At 36.6% G+C, this 25,272-nt stretch overlaps 1 protein-coding gene across 1 annotated transcript; it reads right to left on the bottom strand.

Annotated features, from left to right (window-relative positions):
* Positions 1–908: 908 nt before the first annotated feature.
* LOC112050533 (hippocampus abundant transcript 1 protein) lies at positions 909–25,272 on the bottom strand. The gene has a single exon (XM_024088820.2). The coding sequence runs from the start codon at positions 25,111–25,113 to the stop codon at positions 23,674–23,676; it is 1,440 nt and encodes a 479-aa protein (XP_023944588.1). The 5' UTR covers positions 25,114–25,272; the 3' UTR covers positions 909–23,673.

Here is a 25,272-nt window from a genome sequence, read left to right as displayed (position 1 = left end):
GATCGTCACAGTATGAAACTACCACTAGGCGCTCTGTGCTCTATGCTTGCCTGATACATTTAAGATGGCAAATAAATGATTTTTTTATTCGCGATTGTAATAGGTAACGTTATGCTATGGTTATAATGTTGTTATGGCTAATTCGTACGTCGTTGTTTACTATACCTACATAATTACATGCCGTTTACTATACCTACCTTACTTTAAAGCGCTTACTATAGCTTGGCAAATTCGTTGATGACTCTCCCATGATATGCGGGCGATGGAAGGAGGACTGTGCGGGTATGAAGTCGTGCGCGTGAGGCATCGCTATCCCCCTTCCGGGCCCCGCGGACCATCAGGAGTGTTATGAACGAATTTGCCAAGCTATATACCAACCCTTAGACTTACCTACCTTGTTGTATATACTCTGCTACCCGAAGAACTTAATGTTGAAGAAAATATTCATTTTTTCATAACTCGACGAGGTCCAGTTGTATGTCAGGATATTAATTTATTCATCTTTCTCTATCTACAGAAAGGTTTTTACAGTGTACCGTGTAATCCATTTAACCCGCAATCTATTTCGATATTAACAAAGAGTATTAATTTTAGATTAGATAGGTTTATGACTTTGGAATCTGTATATTATCATGTGCCATTCCTCAATAGATCTTGTATTTTGTACTGAAATAAAGTGTTTTTGAAAGAAATAAATCTTGTTTCTTTATTAACTTTGGTTTTTAACTGATTTGCAAATATAGGTTCCTTAGTGGAACTAATTTTTGGTACTAGCTTGTCAAACCGGTTTCAATTCAGGGTTTTTTACATTTCTGGTCAAGACCTCCCCAGATTGGCTCGGTCATATACCTCATTACACTACAACATGTCAGCTAAGGTGGGGGTAGAGTAAAAAGAAACACACAGGATTGACTACAACGAGATTTATTTATCAACATAGAAGCATGATTAGTGATCGTTATCGATGATTTAAATCGTTAGTCCTTACATTAATATGTACAGAATACATTTTTAAATTAATATTGTCCTGCAACGAATAAAACCTTATACCTATCTTACATCGAAAATTATATAAAAACACACAAAACATAAAAATTAATCACGCTTACGCGTCTAACGGTTTAAATCTTCGATGAATTACACAAAATGTCCCTATTTCCAAATACAATCACAGTGTAACTTTCTATAACTTTTCTTTTAATAATAGTATGAGAATTGATTAATGTATGATGGGGCCGTTGAAATGTATTAAAAATATAAATCAAAGCAACTAAATTGTTTAAAAAATTTACAATGAATACAAAAGCAACTTATACCGGAAATTAAGCTAAAATATTACGATTTATTTATTTAATGCAATTTTAATAGAAAAACGCTTTACCATCAACTTTACAACCAACCAACAAAATTACAAACAATAATTACCAGTACCAGTAAAAAAAAATATTTAAATAGTCTGTAAGATAATCGATATTTGCCTAAAGGTGAATAATTAAAGTAATAAACAAAAACACTTAAATAAATAGGTTTATTACTTTTTTATTGAAGAATTATTAAGTAGAATATACATATTGAACACAGCCAGATTTTGTACCTTATACTAAAAACATTTTTTTTTTAATAAAATACCAAATTATACAAGGAGCAAACTCTTAATTGAGTTAATTCGGAATGAACTACCGTATACCGTTTGTAATATAACTCTTGACCTTCTGTTAAATGTTCGCTAAATTGGCTTACCACATTTATCGAATTGAATTAGGATTATTCCTTCAAATAACATACACGTGTAATTAAAGAAATTATGGATGACTTTTACAAAACTTTGCACGTAAAATCTAGAGTTTAAAAATAGTAAATAGGTTATATCTCTATTCTTCCTAGAATATTCATCAGTACACATAATATACAAGTTAACCGACTAACAAATATTAATGATAGTTTGGCCAGGAGATTTTTAGGCATCTAGGACATTGCGAATAATATAATTTTTAACATAGTAAAGATTCAATACAATTTTCATTTTGCTTAGAAGCTATTTTAGTATTTATCTAGTCCACGACCACCATTAATCAACCCTCATACTCAATCGTATCACATAAAAATAAACTTGTACTATTATATCAAAATATACTGCACTCCCTATCCTGCTGCAAGTCGCATAAAATAAATAAATTATCTCACTCGCGGTAAATCCTGGACTTATTGACATTGTAATCGCGTCTACGTAAGAAATGTGTTGAGACGTCACAGTTACGACAGTGGTGATCCTGTTACAATGTCGCACAGAGCCCTAGCTAGAAGTGGCGTAACTACAAATACAAGGTGACAAGTCGGCCAAATGTCACCGTCCTCTGGCAGATAGGCCCTAAGTTACAAGGACTTGATAAAATTTATTTGCCATATTGAGGAGCCTCGTTTTATATAGGCACCTGCTTGCCATGGGCCTCAAAATGATTGTTACGCCACTGCTAGCAAGTACAGTGCCCGCCACGAGATATTGTGTTTGTGAAGTTAGCAACAGATGACTGCGCAATGAATCAATAACGGTACAAACGGCGCGGGCAGTTAGTGCTCGCGTCTGTACGAATGCGCACACGCATTCCGCCAGGGCCGGACCGTCCATACGGCGAAAGGAGCGGTCGCTCCAGGCGCCAAATCCTAGGGGGCGCCGAAATGTTAAAGACAAGATCGAAAAGAAATTTATGTGATGAATTTACGTGCGCGAAAGGCGCCTTAATTGGATCTCGCTCTATTCTAAAATTTACCTCGGTCCGGCGCTGCATTCCGCAGCTAACTTCACAAACATAAAGATCCGTGACGAGGACTGTGCCTTATGTGTAAATAGCCCATCTATTACATATGATTATATATCTAATTAGGGTTAACTTCCACTATTCAGCACATCGTCCCCGTCTCGCAACAGTCAACATTTCAACGAGTCCATTTCTACAGCCCACGCGTACACGAATGAATGAATTACTACTCACATAACCCATTGCCCTGTTTGTTTAGATCACAACATTGAAATGTGTAATTTGCCAGCTGGGTTTAACACATTTTAGGCTTATAATTTTGATTTAAAAGTCGCAATAAATACACTCAAATCAGAATGTAAAATATAAATCTATTCGAAGTGTAGCGTAAACGCTAAATAATGATTTTTCTCGCACAATTTTATCGTAATCTTATAATGTTAAATTGCATTTGTCGTTAGTGTGAAATGCATTTCGTCTTGTCGACGAAGTTGGTTCGCGTCGTATTTCAGCCTTGTAATAAGCGTTGATTGTTTCAACCTATTGAAGACTCGACAGTACCTAATCCCCTGACGCTTTATCTGCAGTACACCACGCACAGTATCCGCTATTGTTTGACGGGAATATATAAACAATTGCTTACCGTTGCCTGCGTTGTCTGCAAGCTTAGACAAACACACCTACACGCCGACTTGTGGGGAGGCAAAATTGCGCACTGCTTCGAATTACGAAACTCTGTTTCTAAATTTGAAAACGATCATCGTATATTGTCTGAGACCTCAGACGAAAGGTACGTTTGAGTCTGAAACTGACAATTACATTGTCAGGTTTCTTTGTTTACATAAATGCTGAATAATGGAATTATTAAATTATGGAAATAGTCAACTTGTGTTTTCCTTTCATTCGGATATAAAATACTTACTTCAATATGTAATTAAATTAAGTATTTAGCTTATTTAGCAATGATTAAGTTACAATGGTTCTCGAATAATATACCAATTAAACAATAGTATTCAAATACAACGGATGGAACTCGTCATTTCGAAAAATAAAAAAGGATTATTTCAAGGGCGCCACATACTAAGCCATCTTTGACTTTTAGACAAGTGACTAAACGATGGCGTATGTTGGAATAATAACCACTACATGGCTTAATCATAATTAAGCGACCACGTCATAAAAACAAAGTATAATGTATTTATAATAAATAAACATACAATAAGTTGTTCTTGACTTAAGATTCAAAATTCGCGTTGCGTTTGCATTACAAGACACAATACGATAAGTTTGACATCATGGTTACCATACAATTTATAATTCTATCTTGGAATTAAATTAACGCCGGATCTCGTTTATTTACGAGCGTGTACAAATAATTCGTCCGTAGGCGTTTCCAAATCGAGGATATTAATAGAAAAAATGTTCAGACGTCGGATAGATTAAACAAGTTAGATAAAACATTAATTCGAATTTTTAGTCGCCAACAATAAGCCATTGTAGATAGTTTTGAAAATAAGTAACATACAAAATAGATACAGACGTATGTAGAACGCAGAGAAAAGGGATGTGAAAAGGGTAGACCTGCCAATTCAGAGTCCAAATAATAAACCTCTTTTAATAACTTAAATTAATTAAAAGGGTTTGAGCAGATTTCGGGGTAGACAATAAATAATCTGTATTCGTTCGTATATGAGACAATTTCGCATACACAGTTGACTATCCATTATACTCTCGTGTTTTTGTGCTTCAATGTAACTTAATTGACCCCACATCACTGTCGCAATTACTGACGAAGACCGCTACAATTAATAATACTCGCTATGTATCTATTCACTATACGCTAAGCTTCTACTTTTTTGGCGTTTTTACATATAAAAAAACCTCCAAGCTGTATGCAGCCATCTTTTTTTGACAAAAATTCTAAATAACGTTCATAACGGAGTGCTCAAATTAATCAAACATAGCGGAGATATGTTGCTTTTTATTTCAATAACAAAAATATCGCTTTTATCCGTATTTTACAAGTGCTTAATTTTTCATCGAATATTCTAAATAGGAAGACGTAGCCTGGATGGTTTCCCGTTTTAAACAATTTTTAAGGATTTTGTAAAAGAAATTTTAACAAATAAACACGTATAAATTTGCCATAATAAGTCTTTTAGAGCAGTTTAACTCTGTATACCTTTAATAAGGTTAACTAGATGGCGCTGCACGCAAAACGAGGAATTGTTTAAACTCGCGCGTTTCGAACGGGAGGCTCATCGGCTACGTCGATAGGACATTTCACTATATTACAAATCCACATATAATAGGATACACAAATGCAAAAAGGAACCAATCCATAATCCACATATATGCCAAAATCTACTTATTGAAGCTTTCAAAACACACTTAGCGCATCTGTAGACCAAAAATTTACTCAGTTAGAGTATAAAATACTGTTATATAAATTTTCAAGCATTTTTTTTCAATAAAGATTTGCCAAATTATGTGGATTGGTTCTTAGACATAAGTGCATCCTTCATATTTTCAGAGGCACCTATTGAGATACATAATGTATAATATATTTATTTTAATCTTAATTTATAATACGAGAGGATTAGTAATAACTAGAATTACTCGCTAGAATCACTCCATCATAGTCCCCAACACAAATAGAATGTGAATGCCTCAACACTTACCCGCTAGAGGGAAACAATACGTTATCTTACAATTTATTTACAAAATTAACATTAAACACTTGGCTCCTAAACTAACAATTTTATTTAATAAATATATAAATACAAACAATAAACACAGAGGGACTTTCGGCGAGAACTAGATTTTGTTATACTAATTTATTTTCACTTCATACCAAAATAATACAACAGGAGTATATTTTGAACAGTAAGAATAATAATATGTGATTTTACAACGTCAAAAATAGTATTTTACAGTTCTCGCCAAAACAAGAGTCCGTTTCAAAAACACAAAATAAAAGTAATACTCAGTAAGTAGAGAAGTACCTCGATGAGCTTACATCACACAGAAAAAAAAACAAAATGAATAAGTAACGTCTCTAATAAAATGTCAAGTCCATATCGATCCAATTAGAAATAGATTACCTAATTGATTAATAATAATTAATTAACTGGTCATTTAAGAATGCCGACAGTAATATTTGAAAATGTGTGTAAAACATTGACCTCTTATAATAAAAGGACGCACAATTCATGCAGAAAATTTCTCTTTAAAACTGGCCAATTTTGATTTGACAGTTTTAGAATTATTGGTAAAGAAAATTATACATAAAGGCCTTTAAATATACATAAAAACCAAATTCAACCTTAAAGATTGAGTTTAAGGTTGAATTTGCAAATGCGACTACTTGAATTGAGTGCCAAGAAGTTCTGTTTGGCACTCATTGAGTAGGGACGTTTTTTGGTCGCTGATTGTGCATCCATTTTTTAAATAGGAGATCGATGTTGTAAAACTAAAGAAATCGAACATAAGTTTTTTTAAGGGCAGGACTAGTAAGTACCAGTTTCAATATTGATTCTTCAACGATAAAATATGGTAGGTAAGTGTACATAATATTTTATTGTGTCTAAAGTGTTTCTTAAATGCTCAATCATTAAAGAGTTTTAATTAAAATGCTGCTATGCTTATAAGTCATAAATAGAAATTGTGACAACAAATAGAATGACTGCACGTATTTTTTAGATTATTATCTTGTTGCAAACAGCAAATAAATCAATATTGTTTATATCTGAAGTGGATTCTTAGATAACAACACCGTAGGAAATAAGGTTATCGTGTCTATTGCATTAGTTTTTGCACGCAATACAGCAAATGCAAAAATGTTATTGAGGAATTGAAAAAATTGGGTATTGCCGTGTACCCAAAACCTGGCAAACGAGTTACTTTAATTAAAATATAATAAGACTGAATGGTCATCAATCTTTGCCTGATTCAAGGGAGAAACGAAAAAAATATAAATGAAAATACTATTTTAAATTTCGAACAATATGTATATTACTTAAATTATATGTATTACAATTCGTAGCTTTATGGAGTTACAATTATAATAGCAAAGTTTGATTCAAAGTAAACAGATTGGAATGCAATATGCAACGAAGACCGCAAAGTTTGATTAGCGTACATAAGTGAGGAGCAATTTGCGCCCGCCGACAAAATGGCGGCAAGTTCAAGAACACAGCAGTTGGCAACATCACTCATTACGGACTGAAATTGCAGACTATTTTTGTTATGACATGGCTGTCAACGAGATATTTTTTGAAATATTTGAGATTTTAGCGTGATTTTTTAAAAATTGAAATTGGAACGCACTTAGGTACATTTAATCATTTAAAAAAAGAAATGTCGCGTAGTACCCCGTTCCTATTCAGACCAATTATATCTATAGTATCGATGTTAAATAGTTGTAATCGTGTTTGTCGGTTAAAGAGCTCCGTAAAAATACCTTTTTGTGTAATTGAATTGTGTAAAAAATCGGGCAAAAACTTCTAGTTTAGTTTATGATATATACCAAATCTAAGCTCGTTTTTTTTCAATCAAATGACAGACAATTTTGTTCGTGACTATATGTGCGATACAGGTCCTTCTATAATTGGTCTGAGCGTTCCTATAATAATACCGGATTAAAAGTAGCCTATGTCCTATATCTAGTCTATATCTGGGTCAAATGCATCAAAATCTGTTTAGCCGTTTTGGTTTAATTTCATAAAATCTTTCACTTGTAGAGCCATTGAGTTGTGTATGTATGTGTAGATCTGAATAGGCCCACAAATATCAGGATATAAAAATTAGCCTTTGCTTTTGTAGACAAAAAGACGTCCTTGAATCTGATAATATAAGGCACAGAATGCAGAGAGAGTATAGTGTTTAAATCCGTATTAAATAGGTTACTCGTGCCACCCAGCCAGCGGCGTCCTTGCTCTCCGCTAAATTGCACGTTTTATATGGGGACGACAAAATGAAGATATCGCATACTGTAGCGGTTACAAAACTTATAAAAACTGCAGTGTTTTTGCAGTGAATCGATTAGTGGGCGATCGATTGCAATGAAACATGCAAGTCACAGTTTCTTTCTGGGGTATGTTGATTATTTAAAGAGGCAATATTTATACCGCGGTCAAGGTTCCGTATCTCATATCGGAGAGGCTCTATCGCATGTTAGAATATTTGTTATCGTACCACAGCTAATAAGCTAATAAGTGACAACATTTGTCATGTTAATTTTTTTTTTCAATATAGACAAAGCTTTCCATCGCACGTAAAGCAAATAAAGCACGATAGCAGGAATAAAACACCACGTTTAGCTCTAGGTGACAAAGGTTATTCTTTTTGTTTATCTCTTACCAACGAGTTATAAAATTGTACATTTAATTTTACATAAAATAAACCGTTTAAGTAATAGCTGTCAATAGGACATAACTAAAAATCCATTATAACTCAATTGCTAGTTATTTCCTCGGTAAAGCTCGGGAGCTAAACCTTGTTTATAATGGGCTCCTTGTACAACACCTAGTATTAATACCAAGTGAATCCTATCTTTAAAAAAGCGACTATTATCAATATCAGGTGTTGGTGATAATGACCTGGACTTAAGATGCTCATGTTGCTTATTTACTTAAAACGATATTTCCAAACATTTTCACTGATACTCGGATATCTTTTTATCTTGAAACTTATTTAGTTGAGTCTTATTGTATTAACTTTTAATTGCCCTGTTTTAAATACGTAAAGCAAATAGATAGTAGAGCTATGAGGAGAATGTCAGACAGTTTTATACAATAGAAACCCCGGCGCCTTATCGGTGCCGGAATGATGAGAACAACAGTCTTGTAGTGTTTGTTGTCTCTATTATGAGAACTCCTATAAAGTCTAGTATATACCTATAAGCAGACACTTTGTCCTTTTATCAGACATCAAAAGAAAGGGTCTATAGACTCTATAGGTGCTGTCTCGCTGGGGTATAGCTAACGTAATATTTTCCGATTATGGTATAAATTATTTTTATACCAAAACTAGCAGATCCGGTCAAGCTTAGCTTTGACTTACACTTCTTCCCTACCCTACCGTAACGGTAGAGAAGAGGTAGGGTATTTTAATTATTTCCCGGAACTTCTCCATTAACACTTGAACTTTATGGTATGGTGTTAAAGTTAAAATTAACTTTTAAGTATCAAATAGTTTGTATCGGGAGTTTAGAAAAGTGTTGTTTTTAATCTTTTCTTTCCGTAAGAAGCATCCTCTTACTTCAAGGAATCCTAAAGTATCGAAGCCATGTGTGGCTCCGTATGCGGTAAGGGGTTAAGTATCAAAAACTTCAATTGATTTTAACATCTAAGTTGTATCAATTTTAAATAGAAAATAGTCAAGTCATTGCGCGTTTTTCAGATTTTGATAAGTGGAATTTGTTCACAGAATGCGAGCTCTGTGATTATCTTTCAAAGATTGAGTACTTTGAAATTTGAAATGTTCTAATTACCTACTAGACATCCCTTACAGTTTAAAAATAGATAGAACCTAAAATCATTCTGCTACAAACTTGGAAATATAAATCGTTCTGCTTTTGGGCAAAAGGAAAATATAAGGCAACTATAATAAATTATTATAAAGAGGTAAAGTTTGTAGGTAGTAATCTCTGGATCTACTAAACCGATTTTGAAAATTCTTTTACCAGTAGAAAGTCACATTATTTGAGAGTGTCATGATAAAACCGCATCGGCTAGTTTTTCACAACTGTGTCATAACACCGTTTGGTTTTTTTCATCAGCTTCAAATTTATTAACCAACTTCAAAAACAGAATGCTGTTCTTTGTTTAATATATAAAATATTATGTTTGTATGTTCGCAATATTCTAAAAACATATTCATGACCCGATTCTAATGGGGATTTCGTTCTTTTAACGCTTACTATTCCCTGAAAAAACCTCTACCAGCTAAAAAATGTACCAATTTGGTTTTATATAATGTAATACATAAGTTATGGTACGGTTTTCCCATAAAACTGGAATAGATATCCAATTTATAGCGTGGGTTTTTTGGCAGTCGACCAATCTAATCAGCCTCGGGAGTGAAACTATGAGTGGTTAGGTATTTTTACCTCAGATTACGAACTACGTACATAGAGAGGAAAAAATGCTAGAGAATAAAGAAATAACAGTAGAATATGACACGTGCAAAAAAAATTCATTTAACGTAGACAGTATAAGTACATAACAAATAATACAATATGGAAAATGTCCTCAGGGTTGGCAATGCATTTATGTATTTATGAAGTGCATGCAACTGGTGAGATATTATGTACAATGAAATGCTGCAAATCAGTTCTCAGACTATTTGCCAGTCACCTACAGAGCCTTATTACAGGAGGGATTTGGAGAACTACACTGTTACCGTACTTGATAAGACGATTGATTCGATAATATCACTATGAGCTGGTAATGACCAACTCTTCGAGGCACAGAGGTGCCTCCACCAATTTTATAACCTCACGCTGCTACTAAGAATTTCTTGAAATAAATAATCTTAATATCTCAGATCCCGATTCAGAACTCGACTACAGGATCTCATGAAGAAAAGCTAAGTAATGGACCAACGAAGGAAATTCAATAATAGGTACATTAATTTAATGCTATTCAATCTCATCATCATTATATCAGCCGATGGACGTCCATTGCAAGACAAAGGCTATATAGGGACTTATAAACAACACGATCCTGAGCCGCCTGCATCCAGCGAATCCTTACGACTTTCTTGTCGTCAGTCATCCTAGTGCGAGGTCGCCATTCTAGCAACCTGGGACCCAACCGTCCATCGACTCTACTAACTATGTGCCCCGCCCATTGCCACTTCAGCTTCGCGACTCGTTGAGCTATGTCAGTGACTTTGGTTCTTCTGCAGATCTCATTTCTGATTCGATCACGCAGAGATACTCCTAGCATAATATTATTAATTTGCAATTGCAAGTGATTACGAGTACCTATGTATTTAATAAAAATGAACTTTTTTCTTTAAACTAGCTGTTTTTCCTTTTGTTATCGCCCCTGACATGAAAAACACTGAAGTATTGCAAACGTGTAGCAATTTACTCAGCGCTTAACTGATAAACTGTGTTACTGACTGTTTACCGAGTACAAGTTAAATTTAACTGTTTCCTTCTACGAGTATGTAGTTAGTTTTGCTGAAACTCAATTATAATTGCAACCTACTGCTACGAGTAATAAATGGGACCTAGTAGCAGAACATAGGCTACTTTTTGTCCCTAAAATAAAAAGAAAAGGGGGTGAAATAGGGGTTGAAAGTATGTGTAAGTAGTATGTATATAGGAAGTCCTTCATTTTTAGAGTTACAGTTATAAAATAATGTGCACATATCATGAAATGAATACAAAATGTTACGTGATTCTAGAATTTTTAAAATTCAACTTTTGTAGGGCTGAAAAGGGATAAAGAAAGCTTACACGAATTATTCGCAGATGAAGTCGCGGGCGTCCGCTAGTAAAGTATAAACAAATGCCTCGTTCTGTCATCTTCCTTCCACAGCCAAAGGCAAACAGACTTCATGGAATAGATTTATTTTAACAATTAATCTTCATAATATGGGTCAGTTATTAAAAGCATCAGTTTACTTAAGACCGCGTATTGTTTCTGTTGACATTGAAATCAATGCAACCGCGTGGGAAGAAAAAGACAATTGCACTTGAAAATGAGAGGGCAAATATCCCCCCTTGTTTCCCGGTTGAAGGGGTGGTGGGGGGTGAAAGGCGGCGAAATTCCGCCACAAAGAAATGTACAGCGAAAAAAGAAAAGCTTCTGTACATAATACTTGTCCACACAAGAATAAGCATAAAGGTTTGTGATTAAAGAGTCTTTATATTACTGGAGTTATAAGATGATATTGTGTTTAAAAGGTTTTATATTAGCTTTGACATTGACAAAGGCTAAAGGTAAGAGTCTTCGAGATATGAAAAAAATGTAACTTAAGGCTAAGGGCAAACATATTAGATCGATGGATAAGGGTACAAAATCGAGAAAGCATTATAATTATGACTTTTCAACCCCCAAAGTAAAAATGAAGGCCCTTTCATAAGTTGTCGTTATTGTAAACGAATGGACCGATTATGATATGTTTTTTTTGTATGATTTACGTGTATATACGATATAGATCCGGTAAGTCCAATTAAAAATTTCAGTGTATTTCTATAATGATGGAAAATTTTACTCGTTACAGTTACCTGTCATACTCGTTATTCTAACTAAAATCATAATTAACAGCAGTATGGCCTGGCCCATGAACTAACTGTCGGGAGATGTTCAGAAACTCAGGGCCTTAGATAAAATATTTTTTAACTACGTAAGTGTTTTTTTTAATTCATAGATATAAATTTAGTGTTGCCTGGTGAATACCCAAAACGCGCCTACGTCAGTACGTGGATGAAGTCACGTAAAGTGGTAAATTACGAGCCACGCGCGCCGACGAATTGCAATATTGTGTGCGTGGGCAGAAATAGCCGCCATTACTGGAATATGATCTGCTATAAATGCACTGTAAATACAACAATGGTTGATGATTCTACAGTTATAACAGGGTCAAAACGTTTAAGTGGTATAATAAAGTGAAACTTGGGCAAATCAAAGAGGATTGGACAGTCCTGAGTATCTGAGTGAGACTAGAGCAAATCAAAGAGGATTAAACCACTACCCCAGTAACTGAGTAAGACTTGGGCAAATCAAAGAGAATTAGACAACAGACTTGAGTATCTGAGTGAATCTTGGGCATATCAAAGAGGCAACAGATACAGACCCAGGGCATGTCTGAGGCTGCGTTCCACCTGGCGATCACAACGTTCAAAATGACCGTATATGGAAATACAGCAGGAGTATTTTTAATGTTCTGATCGCCAAGTAAAACGAAGCCTGAGTAAAACTTGGACAAATCAAAGTGGCTTAGACAACAGATTCATGGTTCTTGTTGCATGCAGGCAGACAGGCAGATCTAATCATATGATTGGATGGATGACAAATGGTAATATTGCAAGTAGAAATACGCAAAAGGAAAAGAAGGCTAAGGAAGATATGGTTGGATATTGTGAAAGAGGATAAGTGTGTTAAAGAAATAATTGACGAGTTGAGATAGTAGAAGTGATTGGAAAAGATGACATACTGAGCCGACGCCAGTTAGATGGAACAATGACAACAATACTGAACCATGAGATCGTTATGTACTTATATGAATTACTAAAATTGATGATATATTTAAAACAATTAACCGCAACTGTTTTAATAAAATTTTAAACAAAACATACTACTGCAATCCAAAACTGAACTGACAATTAAGTAATTATGTACAAAAAGCATTTTATTTTGTCCAGTTATGTATGATTATAACAGTTGCAAACAAGAAGCAAAATACCACGTACCACGAAGACTACCTACAAAACCCGTAAAACGAGTTCTTTTTTATTATCAAACACTTACATCAGTTTCCGTATAAATATTTAAAAAAATATACAATAGTTTATGGATGTCCTGTATGCGTTTCGTAAAAAATGTACATAATTAGTGATACGCAGAGCGATTTACGTTCAAATAATTTCTAGACTTAGATAAAGTAAAAGCTTTTTCTACTTGACTTCTGAAACACCACTTTGAGATAATGCTCATATCCTTTCCACTTCATAATGAAAATGTTATGGGAATAACGTTTAGGAAAATCCATTTGAAATAAAACACATTTTCTGATAATTAAATACTTTTGGAATCAAGTTTTTTTTATAGATTGTTAGTTGACACAAATGTTCAAAAAATTTTATTGGAAATCGATTGACTATTTTTATTCAGTCGCTAAATAAAGGTGCGCAAACACGTAAAATTTTTGGAACAATTATTGCTCCACAACATGTATGTAGGGATAGAGTAGGGGTAGCTAAAAGTTTACATCGACTTTCACGCGGACGAAGTCGCGGGCGTCCGCTAGTTATTATAAAAATTTGGTGCAATTTCAATAGAATTGGGTAAGGTTTTGGCATATCCAGTGCATTGGGAATTTTTATCTTTATCTCTTTCATTTGTATAGTCTATGTCTGGCTTTCTGGAGGGCTTCTTTTTCATTTTATGTGTGAGTTTATGACGTCATACATTAACCTATATTGCCACTATTGCCAATTAAAAATTGGAGCAACTGCACATCTTTAAAATCTTTCAAAAACAAAAGTCAACCAAGCCTGTTTGATTAGCAGGTATATTAGTAAGTTTCAGATTTTTTAAAACATATCTTCTATGGAAAACTGTCGCCTCTACAATAGAGTTTACACTTCACAACGCATGCTAAGAACACGAAGAAGCTTTCTTACAAATGATTGTTCAAGTGTTTTGCAACAAAAATTTGTTATTATTATAACAGTAAGTAACAAGAACGTCACGTATGTATAAATATTTCGTAACGTGTATCGAATATGACGGTCGCCGAACAAGCCTAGAACACTGTTGACATTGCGTCATCGAAATCTGGTTTTAGTGTCAATGTCGGGCTTAACGCGCGGAAATGTTTGGAACGCTTCTTTCGCGTAATTAACTTCGAAAAGCTCAATTATTATAGCTAACTGGACTGCAATGTGCATAATTTTGACTTGCAAATACTCGAAAGCTTTTTTGATTTGTGATATGTGCAAAGGATGCTAAGAATGCTGTTGGAGCTATATCTTTTAAATATGACTGAAGCATACAACCAGGGCCGGACCGTCCATACGGCGAAAGGAGCGGTCGCTCCAGGCGCCAAATCCTAGGGGGCGCCGAAATGGTAAAGACAAGATCGAAAAGAAATTTATGTGATGAATTTACGTGCGCGAAAGGCGCCATAATTGGATCTCGCTCCATTCTAAAATTTACCTCGGTCCGGCGCTGCATACAACTGAATATTAAGGCTTTAATTCCTCAGTAGCTCAATGGTGGATTCATCACCGAGGGGTGGTGGTTCGATCCCCGCCCCGTTGGACTATTATCGTACTAATACAGTTGTTCATATTTAAAAAAAATGGCAAATTATTTTTTTTATGAAAAAAAATATATATATATTATTGGACTATCAGATCCGGTCAAGCTTTGTTTTAACTTCTTCCCTATCTATCCCTACCCTACCCCTGAATTCATTTGTTACAAAAAATTTAATAAATGAAGAACCGCTCGTCCGATTTTGTGCAAACTTTGCATGAACCATCTACTAAATAGTCCAAACAAAGCCTAAACATTTGGTTTGGATAGCTGAGTTATAAAATTACAACGAAAAGAGGCATTGATTTTTATATTATACTAGCTGACGTCGCGCGGTTTCATTCGCGTGGTTCCCGTTGACGTAGGAATACGGGGATAAAATTAGCCTATAGCTTCCTCGATAAATTTTTAGTGGACTCAAAGGTGATTAAAAAATTGAGAAAACTAATGTCGAACAAATATAATTCACAACACTTGTCAGGACAACTTAATTAACAAATCAAACTGTAACCAAAATAAGACCCTAGAATGACAGAGAATGACCTTGAGTGAAGTCACGTACTTGTGAACGATGTGAGTAGGGTTAAAGGATCCTTTGACAGTCGACTAACACTCCCCTTTTCCAATAAAGTCACTCTCCCCGCCTATTCCAAGTAACCCATAAAGAATTACACAACAAGAGATGTGGACGGCTCGAACGCCACGAGCACATTGAAGCCAACACGAGATCGAGCGACGTCATATCCGTCACAGACTACTATTTCCTACACTATTTATAAAAATTAAATTAAACATGTAAATTTAAAAGCGGCTAACGCGGCGATAACGAAATGGTCTATTTAACACTGAAAGAATTTTTGAAATCGGACTAGTAGTAGGATTAGCGCGTTCAAACATACAAACTCTTCAGCTTTATAATATTAGTATAGATTCGTATCGGATGCAGTGTGCAGGGAGCCTTAGCGTAACGCTGTGACGTGTTGCGTCACACTATGTTTGCGTTATTATTAGTCACAGTCGCTAACAGCTATCGATACTTCATGTGGTATAAACCATACTTTATTTCTAAAATCATGCTCTACTTTATTAATTTTCGAAAATACTATTTTAAAACACAATGTAATGGTAGACGTTCACAGTTCTGTATCCTACGTAAAATATATATCGAACGCATCGCACCAAACTGATTTTTAATTTTGCGGTAAATAAAATCCGTTCGATGCGGATGCACATACCTATATGACTTCCTACATAAAGAATACTAAAATCCGTTTGATGCGATGTGTCCGATACGTACGATGCGGATTTGTGGACGCCTGTCATTCATTACATTGCGTTTTAAAATAATATTTTTAAAAATTAATAAAGTAGAGCAAGATTTTTTGATTACGAATAGACTCCGAAATTACTGAACGGACTAATTCGAGATTTAAACGATATTTTCATCAACGAAAAGCTACATTATCAGCGAGAAACATATGCTATATTTTGTTCCCGTGCTCCGAAAAAGGGTACCTACTGCGCGAGGATATGTGGACGGTCCATAGATCTGTGGATCTGTGGACGCCTGTCGCCTGCCATAAACCGGTCATTTCTCGTGAAGACAGAATGACGTAGGTATTGTCCACCAATAGCGTCGAACTGAAAATATGGCTCTCTCTTTTGTTGCAATAGGATGAACGAGACAGTGATATTTCCAATTCGGCCTTTTTTACTTCACAAGATAAAACTTTTAACTACAGTTTATCACATCTCAATGCTAAACGGACTTCCCAGAATAGATTGGCTGTATTAATCGGTTTTATATTTCTTAGAAATGTAAATCAAGTAGTATAACTAGTAAGTAAACACAGGTAGAATTGTTAAACGTAAATAATTATGATAAAACTGTTATCAATACACGCACAGCGGACAGTTTCAAATGCTTAGATACCGCGGGTGATTTACATGGCTCCTAGATAACGAATGAAGACAACGGTAGGTAACTTACCTACTAATTATTATTATTATTTATATTTAAACTAGACAAGCTTCGCTTTGACTTATATGCACCTACTTCTATCCTACCCCTCATCATCATCATCATTATCAACCCATATTCGACTCACTGCTGAGCTCGGATCTCCTCTCAGAATGAGAGGGGTTAGGCCAATAGTCCACCACGCTGGCCCAATGCGGATTGGCAGACTTCCACACGCCGAGAAATGAGAGAATTCTCTGGTATGCATGTTTCCTCACGATGTTTTCCTTCACCGTTTGGAACACGTGAAATTTAATTACTTAAAATGCACACAACTGAAAAGTTGCAGGTGCATGACCCAGACCGGATTCGTACCCACATCCTCCGGAATCGGAGGCACAGGTCATATCCACTGGGCTATCACGGCTTCCATCCTACCCCTACTCTGGTAGAAAAAGTCCGTCTCCTGATTCTCAGCTACCTCTCTACAAATTTTCAGCCAAATCGGTAGAGCCATTCTCGAGTTATAAATAATGTAAGAAACACGCCTTTCTTTTATAGTATACACCTTCTTTTTATTCTTTACATGTTAGCCCTTGACAACAATCTCACCTGATGGTCAGTGATGATCAATCTAAGATAGAAGCCGGCTAGCATGTTCGCCACGGAGGCCGTCAAACTGAATTAGGCAATTATTACATGTCTTGATACTAACCAATATCTAGAGAGTTGCCGGAAATTGAAACCTTAAGAAAATTGAAGCATTTAGACAAAACGTTTTGTTAAGTTTTACAAAATAACATTAAGATATAAATAAAACACATGTTTAGAACGGATAAAATAGGTATACATTGTAAGTATCATGTAATCCGTTTCCCCCATAGAGTGTAGAATTTAAAATTGAAATCCATTGTAAGTAGACTAAGAATATCCTAACTTTACAAAAAAGCGGCCGACCGCGTAAATATACATGTATCTTTTCATCGTCTTTAACATTATTACGTTTTATATAAAAGCAGAACAGCTGGAAAAGTGATACGACATATATGCTATGCTTTAGACTCAAAAATCGAAATTTGTCTATTACTAGTATGTTTCGTACGTTCGTAGATACGTTTCAAAAGTGCTTGTCAAATATTATAAAGCCGGTAAAGTACGACAGTATTCGCGTCAGTGTGTTTATCTACTACGTACAATATCTAATCTATCGTATATTGCCCCACTAATGAGTGATTCCCAAAATTTTCCATTTCTCTACCTTTAGTGAGCATAAACTTAAACAAAAAGTTTCGTGACAGTGTTTTAGTATAGATAAATCAAAAACCCAGGAACCCAGAACTGTAAAGTATTAAAAAAAAGCAACCACGTTTACATGAATTTAAAAATAGAATCTCGACAACGAAAATTTTCACAGGTATTCAAAGTGACTTGTTCACATTAATTTTATTTGCGAGTGTCTGCGTAGAAGAAAGCGACAGGCCTCTTGTTCGGAGAGCTCTCGACGGAGAGGTCTTGAATCATAAACCGCAACGTCGGATGAACTACCCTCTTGAGTACAATTCAAATGTCAACATCGAGATTGGGATTTTTTTTTAATTTTTACGGCCCTGGATACTAGTCCTTTAAAACCATTCACTAAGGAACTGGGTTCGATTTCACGCCTATATACAGATGGTCAAATGGTCGATACAGGTATGATGGATTATTTTTAGTTGAGCAATTTTTGTTATCACCATCTCAAAGCAGACAAGAAGCCGTGTTGCGGTTTAATCCTGTGGAAATAAAATATGGCATATGTCCATCAGGGTTCTAATGATGAAAGAATTTTACAACTCAGTCCAGTAGTTTCAAAGCCCAATGCAAACTTTTGAGGAAAGATTTGCTTGTTTGTTTGTACGTATTGGATAGGCTCCGAAACTGCTGAACCGATTTGAAAAATTTTTTCACTATTGGGAAGCTTCACCATTTCGAGTGCTATAGACTATATTTTATCTCCGTATTCATACGGGAACGGGAACCACGGGTGAAACCGCGTGGCGTCTGATAGTATTTAATAATAAAAAAAAGTTTTAACTAACTAGTACATAAAATTGAATAAAAATGCAACATATACACCCAAAAAGAAGTCAAATTGAGAGCCCCCTCTTTGAAGTCGGTATAAAAAACAAACTGCATTGTGTCAGAATGAATGGTGCATTGTGATCGGACCGATTGCAGCCCGGCCCGGTCACCGTTGCCAATCTGTGTACCTACATAGTACCTACAACGGAACCAATTCCCAATGACGTGCGTCGTATTGTGGTAGGCGTCCACACATCCGCATCGTACGTATCGGATGCATCGCTCGGTCGACTAATGCCTGGATCATGGATGAAGCGAAAACGGAATTTATAAACACCCACATATTTATATAATTTTCGATTTCGTACAATTTGTACCTACCCTAGTTAAAAATTGTGCAAGCTATGCGTACAGGTCATTTCTTCTTGATTGTAATTGACCCTGATCAAAGTCAACTCCAACCCAGGGGTAACCATATAATGTCAAATCCCTAAAAAAACTGTCAGATTGACAACTTGGAACGAATTTGCTGTCAAACGAATCCGGTCAATTATGCAATTACCCCCCAGTAGGCTTAAGATGCATCACTGACATATCTCGCATGAAGAGAAAGATATATTGTTGACCAATAGCTTCCGAATCGAAAATATCGCTCTTTCGTAGCGCTGAGACGAAGCGAGCGATATTTTCTATTCGGCCACTTTTGATCCATAATATGTCTTTGTCTTCGTGAGATATCTCTTGGCGCACATTTTAAGCTTACTGGTTGGTGGTGCGGTTTAGCTGTTATATTAAATTCTCAGTACGATAAAGAAGATATGACCTTTTACAGTGACGCGGACGGTGTGAGAAAATTCACGCTTTATTCACGTTCGCTCGCTGCATACGATCTTGTTAACTCAGATTCAAAATTATTATTGCAGTCGGGAATAAAAATTTGATGTTTTGAAAGGTTTTCTTAAATCGAAAATTCGAAACATAAAGGATGTTTCGAATAAACGCACTTATTAATCGAATAAACGTTATCTATTATTTTTTATATTTAGTATGTATTAGTTAAGTAGAGGGTGTTAACATAATCATATCCTTAATTCTGCCCTCGCAAAATCCGTTCTTAGTATGAACTACCTCCCTGCCAAATTTCATAAAGCGGTTTTCGGTATTTCGTGATGAGTGATCTTTCGCTTTTATATATGTATTTAGATATTTAGATTGTCTACAAGATTTGTTTTAACTACATAACGTTACACGTTAAATATTTTTTTATTACACGTAAAAATAATGTTTGGAACAATAAAGCAAATGCACGTACCTATATAATAAAAACCTTATTTAAAAATACGGTATTCCCATTGAACACAAACGGCGCGTAGAAATGCTATGACTAACAAGTGGAGTCAACTGAACGTAAGGTCAGCTGATAGCGAAACTGCAACGTCATCGTATCCGAACGTGCCTGCCGGCGCTCTCCGCTGTGTCATAAACATTTACCTCTATTTAATACCCATAGGGTTCTAAATTATGGCGTGGTGGTGGCGACGCCATGCGCAATCGATTGTGCGATTCTCTCCCACTGTTCTTTTCTGCATATTACTTTTACAAAACAAGGTCGATGTTTCACATCTGCCAGGCGTCCCGTGACGACTCACATTTTTTTTATAAAGAATAAGTTCGCACTTGACCACAATCTCGCCTGACAGTAAATGTAGATGTCGCCTAAGGTGGAAAGCTTATGTCTAGAAGATGCCTATTCACATTCATCTTAAAGATTCCCAGGTTGCAAGACTTAGGAAATACTGACTTTGAGAGAAAGCTCCATACCCTAGCCATGCATATAAGAAACGAAGAGGGAAATAGCTTCATAAGAGTTCTAGAGGATATCAATGACAGGGACAGAAACCTAATGTTACCTAATGATGATTTAAAGAAAGACTACTTACCTATGCAATTTTTAAACTTACAAACTTTAATGTGATCTGATCAGCCAAAGCTTCTTTATTAGTAAATATAGCCTATGCCCAGCGGTTTTACCCACATAGGTCCTAGTTCCATGGGAATAGGGAGATAAAATAGCCCATGACACTCACACATAATGTGGCTTTCTATTGGTAAAAGAATTTTCAAAATCGGTTTAGTAGATCCAGAGATTACACCCTACAAAACCGTAAACTTTACCTCTTTATAATTATAGTATACAAGTATAGATTGAAACAAATAATAACTATTCATTTTATTTAAAGAACCACTCAAGCTTGCATGTTATTTAGCTGTGGGACTTTTTTAGATGATTAATACAATACTCATCTAAATATAGCTTTAAAGATAAGATCAATAAATTTTAATAATATATTACCATAACTGAACTACAATACAAAAATTATATTAATGCATAATAGGAAGCAGGTAATATAAGGAAATTATAATATGAATCACAGGAAATAAACAAGGCTGTACCAACTAGTGTACAGTTTGAAATACATCATACACCGAGCATTAGTAACTATTAAATAACAGATATACATAGAATATAGCAGAGATAAATTAGTCTGGGACAGCACAAAGACTACTTATATCTCAATATTTCCATGGTGATGGAATATATCCAGATAAAACTGTAGGGCATTGATAGTATTAATATACTATGAGTATATTTAATTACATCTGTATTAAATTATAAAATTATAAAGAGGTTTGTGAGGTTATAGGGGCAATGTTTAGATTTACTGAATTGATTTTGAAAATTCTTTTACAAATAGAATGCTTCAACTAGTTTTGACAAACAACATTTGCTATATTTTACACCTCCATTCCCACAGGAACTGGAGCTTTGCAGGTGAAAATGCATGGGATCGCTAGTATATTTATAAAAATCAATGTTGTTCTTTAATCTCCAAGAAAAGTTCCACATTGTAAAAAACACAACAGGTAAATAATATGGAAAAATGAATATCATAAAGTATAAATAGTAGTTCATGTCAGCAGAACCATTTTATTGATTAGATTGCTACCACAAATTAGTTTTACTGATAACCTTGATTTACAGTTAGTGCGGACATGTAGGTATGAACTGAATTAGATGAATGTTGAGCAACATTTAAATTTTATTTGTTGGAATTTTCCTCTCAAATAGCATTTTGTATTATTTTTATTAGTCTTTTTTAAACATTTTGATTGCAAATATGCCAAATAGTCAGCCGACTAGTTGGCCAAGCCAAACTCAGTTTTGGGGATTTTCATAAAGCTTAGTTTAGGTACAGCTGATATAAACAAAGGTCGCCTGTGAGTGTGTCGTTGTTGTTTCATTTACCTGGCATTGTTTTTTTTAATTTTTGTTCACATACTTAATACCGAGCAAGCGAAGGACAAATATAAAGTAAACATATGACTTGGCTCACTACAACTATACAACATTTATGCCATATTCCCCCCCCCCCTCACAGTTCTCATCCCTGTAGGAATATGGGGATAAAATATAGCCTATAGCACTTGGGGATAGTGTATTGTCCAAACAGAGAAAGAATTTCTTAAATCCATTCAGTAGTTTTGTAGCCTATTCAATGCAAATAAACAAACATACAATCAAATCTTTTCTCTTTATTATTTAAGCCATATAACTTGGGCTCCTAACAATCCTACAATGTTCAAATTTATTTTGATCCAAACCAAACCATTTGAACCAAATGATACATACTATATTTTGTTGGCTGGAACTTTCAGAATAAGCCAATATATTTTGGGATTTGCTGAAGCTCTGTAATTAGTTGGATTAGAATGGATAATATCATTTATATTTATATGTTTTTTAATGAATACTGATAATTATAATATCACATAAAAGCCTGAAGTTAATGCAAACTGCATTAAAACAATGATGTAGTGAAACATTACAATTTCTCCATTTAGCTCTGTATGGATATTCATTTATAGGCTTTGGAGATTCCTCCATTGATTATGTATAGTCATATAAACTATATTTTTCTTCAGTTATTTACTACATAGACTTTTGCATTAAATTGCCCTCCTAATAACTCACCTTCTTAGGTATTTCCAATACATCATATTGTGAAGTAATTTTATAAAGTTCTGATAAGCACCTGTGATATGATATGACTCCACTCCTAAATATGTGACTCACATTTAAATTGTCATATTGAATTACTAGTAGATGCCGCGCGGTTTTACCTGCGTGGTTCCCATGCCCGTAAGAATACAGGGATAAAATATAGTCTATAGCCTTCCTCGATAAATGGGCTATCTAACACTGAAAGAATTTTTCAAATCGGACCAGTAGTTCGTGAGATTAGCGCGTTCAATGAAACAAACTCTTCAGCTTTATAATATTAGTATAGATGAAATGGACTGTATTCATGTAGTTATTATAATAAACTGCAATTTTTTAGTTAAGTATTTAGTTCAATTAATATTATGTTGTGTGTGATGTAAAGCTCAAAACCAGGAGTTGAAACGATCTTACAATTTTATTTTAATTTAATAAATATGTACACACTCTTAAGAGCAGAATCTAATACAAAAATAAATCTAAAGTATAAAAAACATCAACTAGTTCAGTATCAGTAGCCCTGGCGTGCAACTGTAACACGCTGCAACCATTGTGATCATTTGTAATTGGCTAAACTACTATGGGCTAACATGCAGTGTAGTCTCGGATATTTAGCCAATAACAACATTCCGAATCATCACAATGTATTATTCACAAATCGGATGCTAGAGCTTGAGCGGAAACAAACAGATGGTAGCAGGAATGTAGTCGGTGCAATAGAATTGTGGACTCACTTTGTTCACAGAGTTCACTTTGGTACCTTCTAAATGCAATCTCTCGGCGCAGGCTCGCCGCTGCCGTCTACACGCTGGCCGCCCGTCCGGCCTTGGCCGCTAGCTAGAGCGCCGCGGACTCGGGCGCCATGAGCGGGGACAGCGGGCCGGCCACACGCCGCCCGCGCTCGATCTCGAACCGCAGGTCGGGGGACGAGCGGCGCGGGCCCACCGTGCCGTCCTCCGGCAGGAACGCGGCCACGAGCAGAGCACAAATCACTAGCAACGCACCCAACACAAACGGAGGTCCCGGCACTAATCTAGCGTACTTTTCTTCATCTGGCCGCCCAGCTGCGGCGTGCTCCTCATTTAAATCGACGTGGAAAAGGGAGAAGATGACACCGAACATGGCTGGGCCGAGTCCGTTGCACAGCCCTCGGACACCAGTCACCATGCCCTGCACCACGCCCTGTCGGTCGGCGCGGCTGTTGACGGACACGTAGGCGCTGATGGCGGGGTACGTCACGGAGCCCAGCGCGGCCAGCACGCCCGCCGCCCACATCATCCACGAGCGGCTGCCGAACCCGTACCACATCAGCTGCATCATCTCAAACAGCAGCCCCAGCATGATGGTGTGCTTGGCGCCCAGCGAGCGCATCAGGAACCCGAGCACCACCTGCACAGCGATGCTGAGCACTCCCACTATTGCGATGAATATAGCCACTTGCGCCATGCCGAAGCCCATCACTAGTTTCAGATACATGAATATGCACGAGTACTGTCCGGCTTCAGGTAAGTAGGACAGGAAGACGGCGACGCACAGCATGAGCACGGTCCGCTCGGCGCCGACCTTGCGCAGCGCTGCGAAGGGGTCGGCCTGCTCCCAGCTGATGTTGGCGCCCCAGCCGCTCGGCCGCACCTTCTCGGGCAGGCTCTCGGGCACGGCCACCATGATGAAGAACACGTCGAGCACGGCCACGGCGGTGGCGGCGGCCACCACGAGCGACTCGCTGTACGTGTGCATGAGGTAAGTCCCGAGCGCGGGCGAGATGACCATGCTGGCGGCGAACGTGGCCGACACCAGCCCGTACGCGCGCGAGCGCTCCGCCTCCGTCGTCACATCGGCCACGTACGCGAACACGATCGAGAACGTCACCGCGAACACGCCGCTGATGCTGATCATCGCGAAGAACCACCACGTGTTGAGCGTCATCAGCGGGATGGGCACGCACGTGAAGAACACCGTCACCAGGAGGAAGAACTTGCGTCCCCACACGTCCGACAGCGCGCCGATCAGAGGCGCGGACAGAAACGACAGGATCCCCTTGATGCCCATTATCAGTCCGTTCATTAGGAACGTGTGCTCCGGGAATGTCGCGTTCAGCACAGTCATGATCGGCATCGTGAGCAGTCCCCACGCGAAGAACTCCAAAAAGATCACCACCAACGCGTGGAAAACTGAAGGCTCTCCGATACCCGACATTGTCATGATCCCGTCTTTCATAACAGTTTTTCTGTTCCGTATCACCACCATTTCTACTTCAACCGTCTTCGTGGGCGTCATGAATGGACCTCGTTTTAATTGAACTTATTTAAACATATTGAATATTAGTCCTAATAAAACTATAGGATATCCTATTGAGCACTACATTGAAAAAATCTTGATTATTTCGATTCGACAAGTACAAGTACCAGCAACGTCAAAAATCTACTAAATTGAAAA

The sequence above is a fragment of the Bicyclus anynana genome, chromosome 21 (genome assembly GCF_947172395.1).
Source record: "Bicyclus anynana chromosome 21, ilBicAnyn1.1, whole genome shotgun sequence".
NCBI lineage: Eukaryota > Metazoa > Arthropoda > Insecta > Lepidoptera > Nymphalidae > Bicyclus > Bicyclus anynana.
Note: the sequence above shows the minus strand (reverse complement) of the source record. Positions and strands in the feature narration are given on the sequence as shown.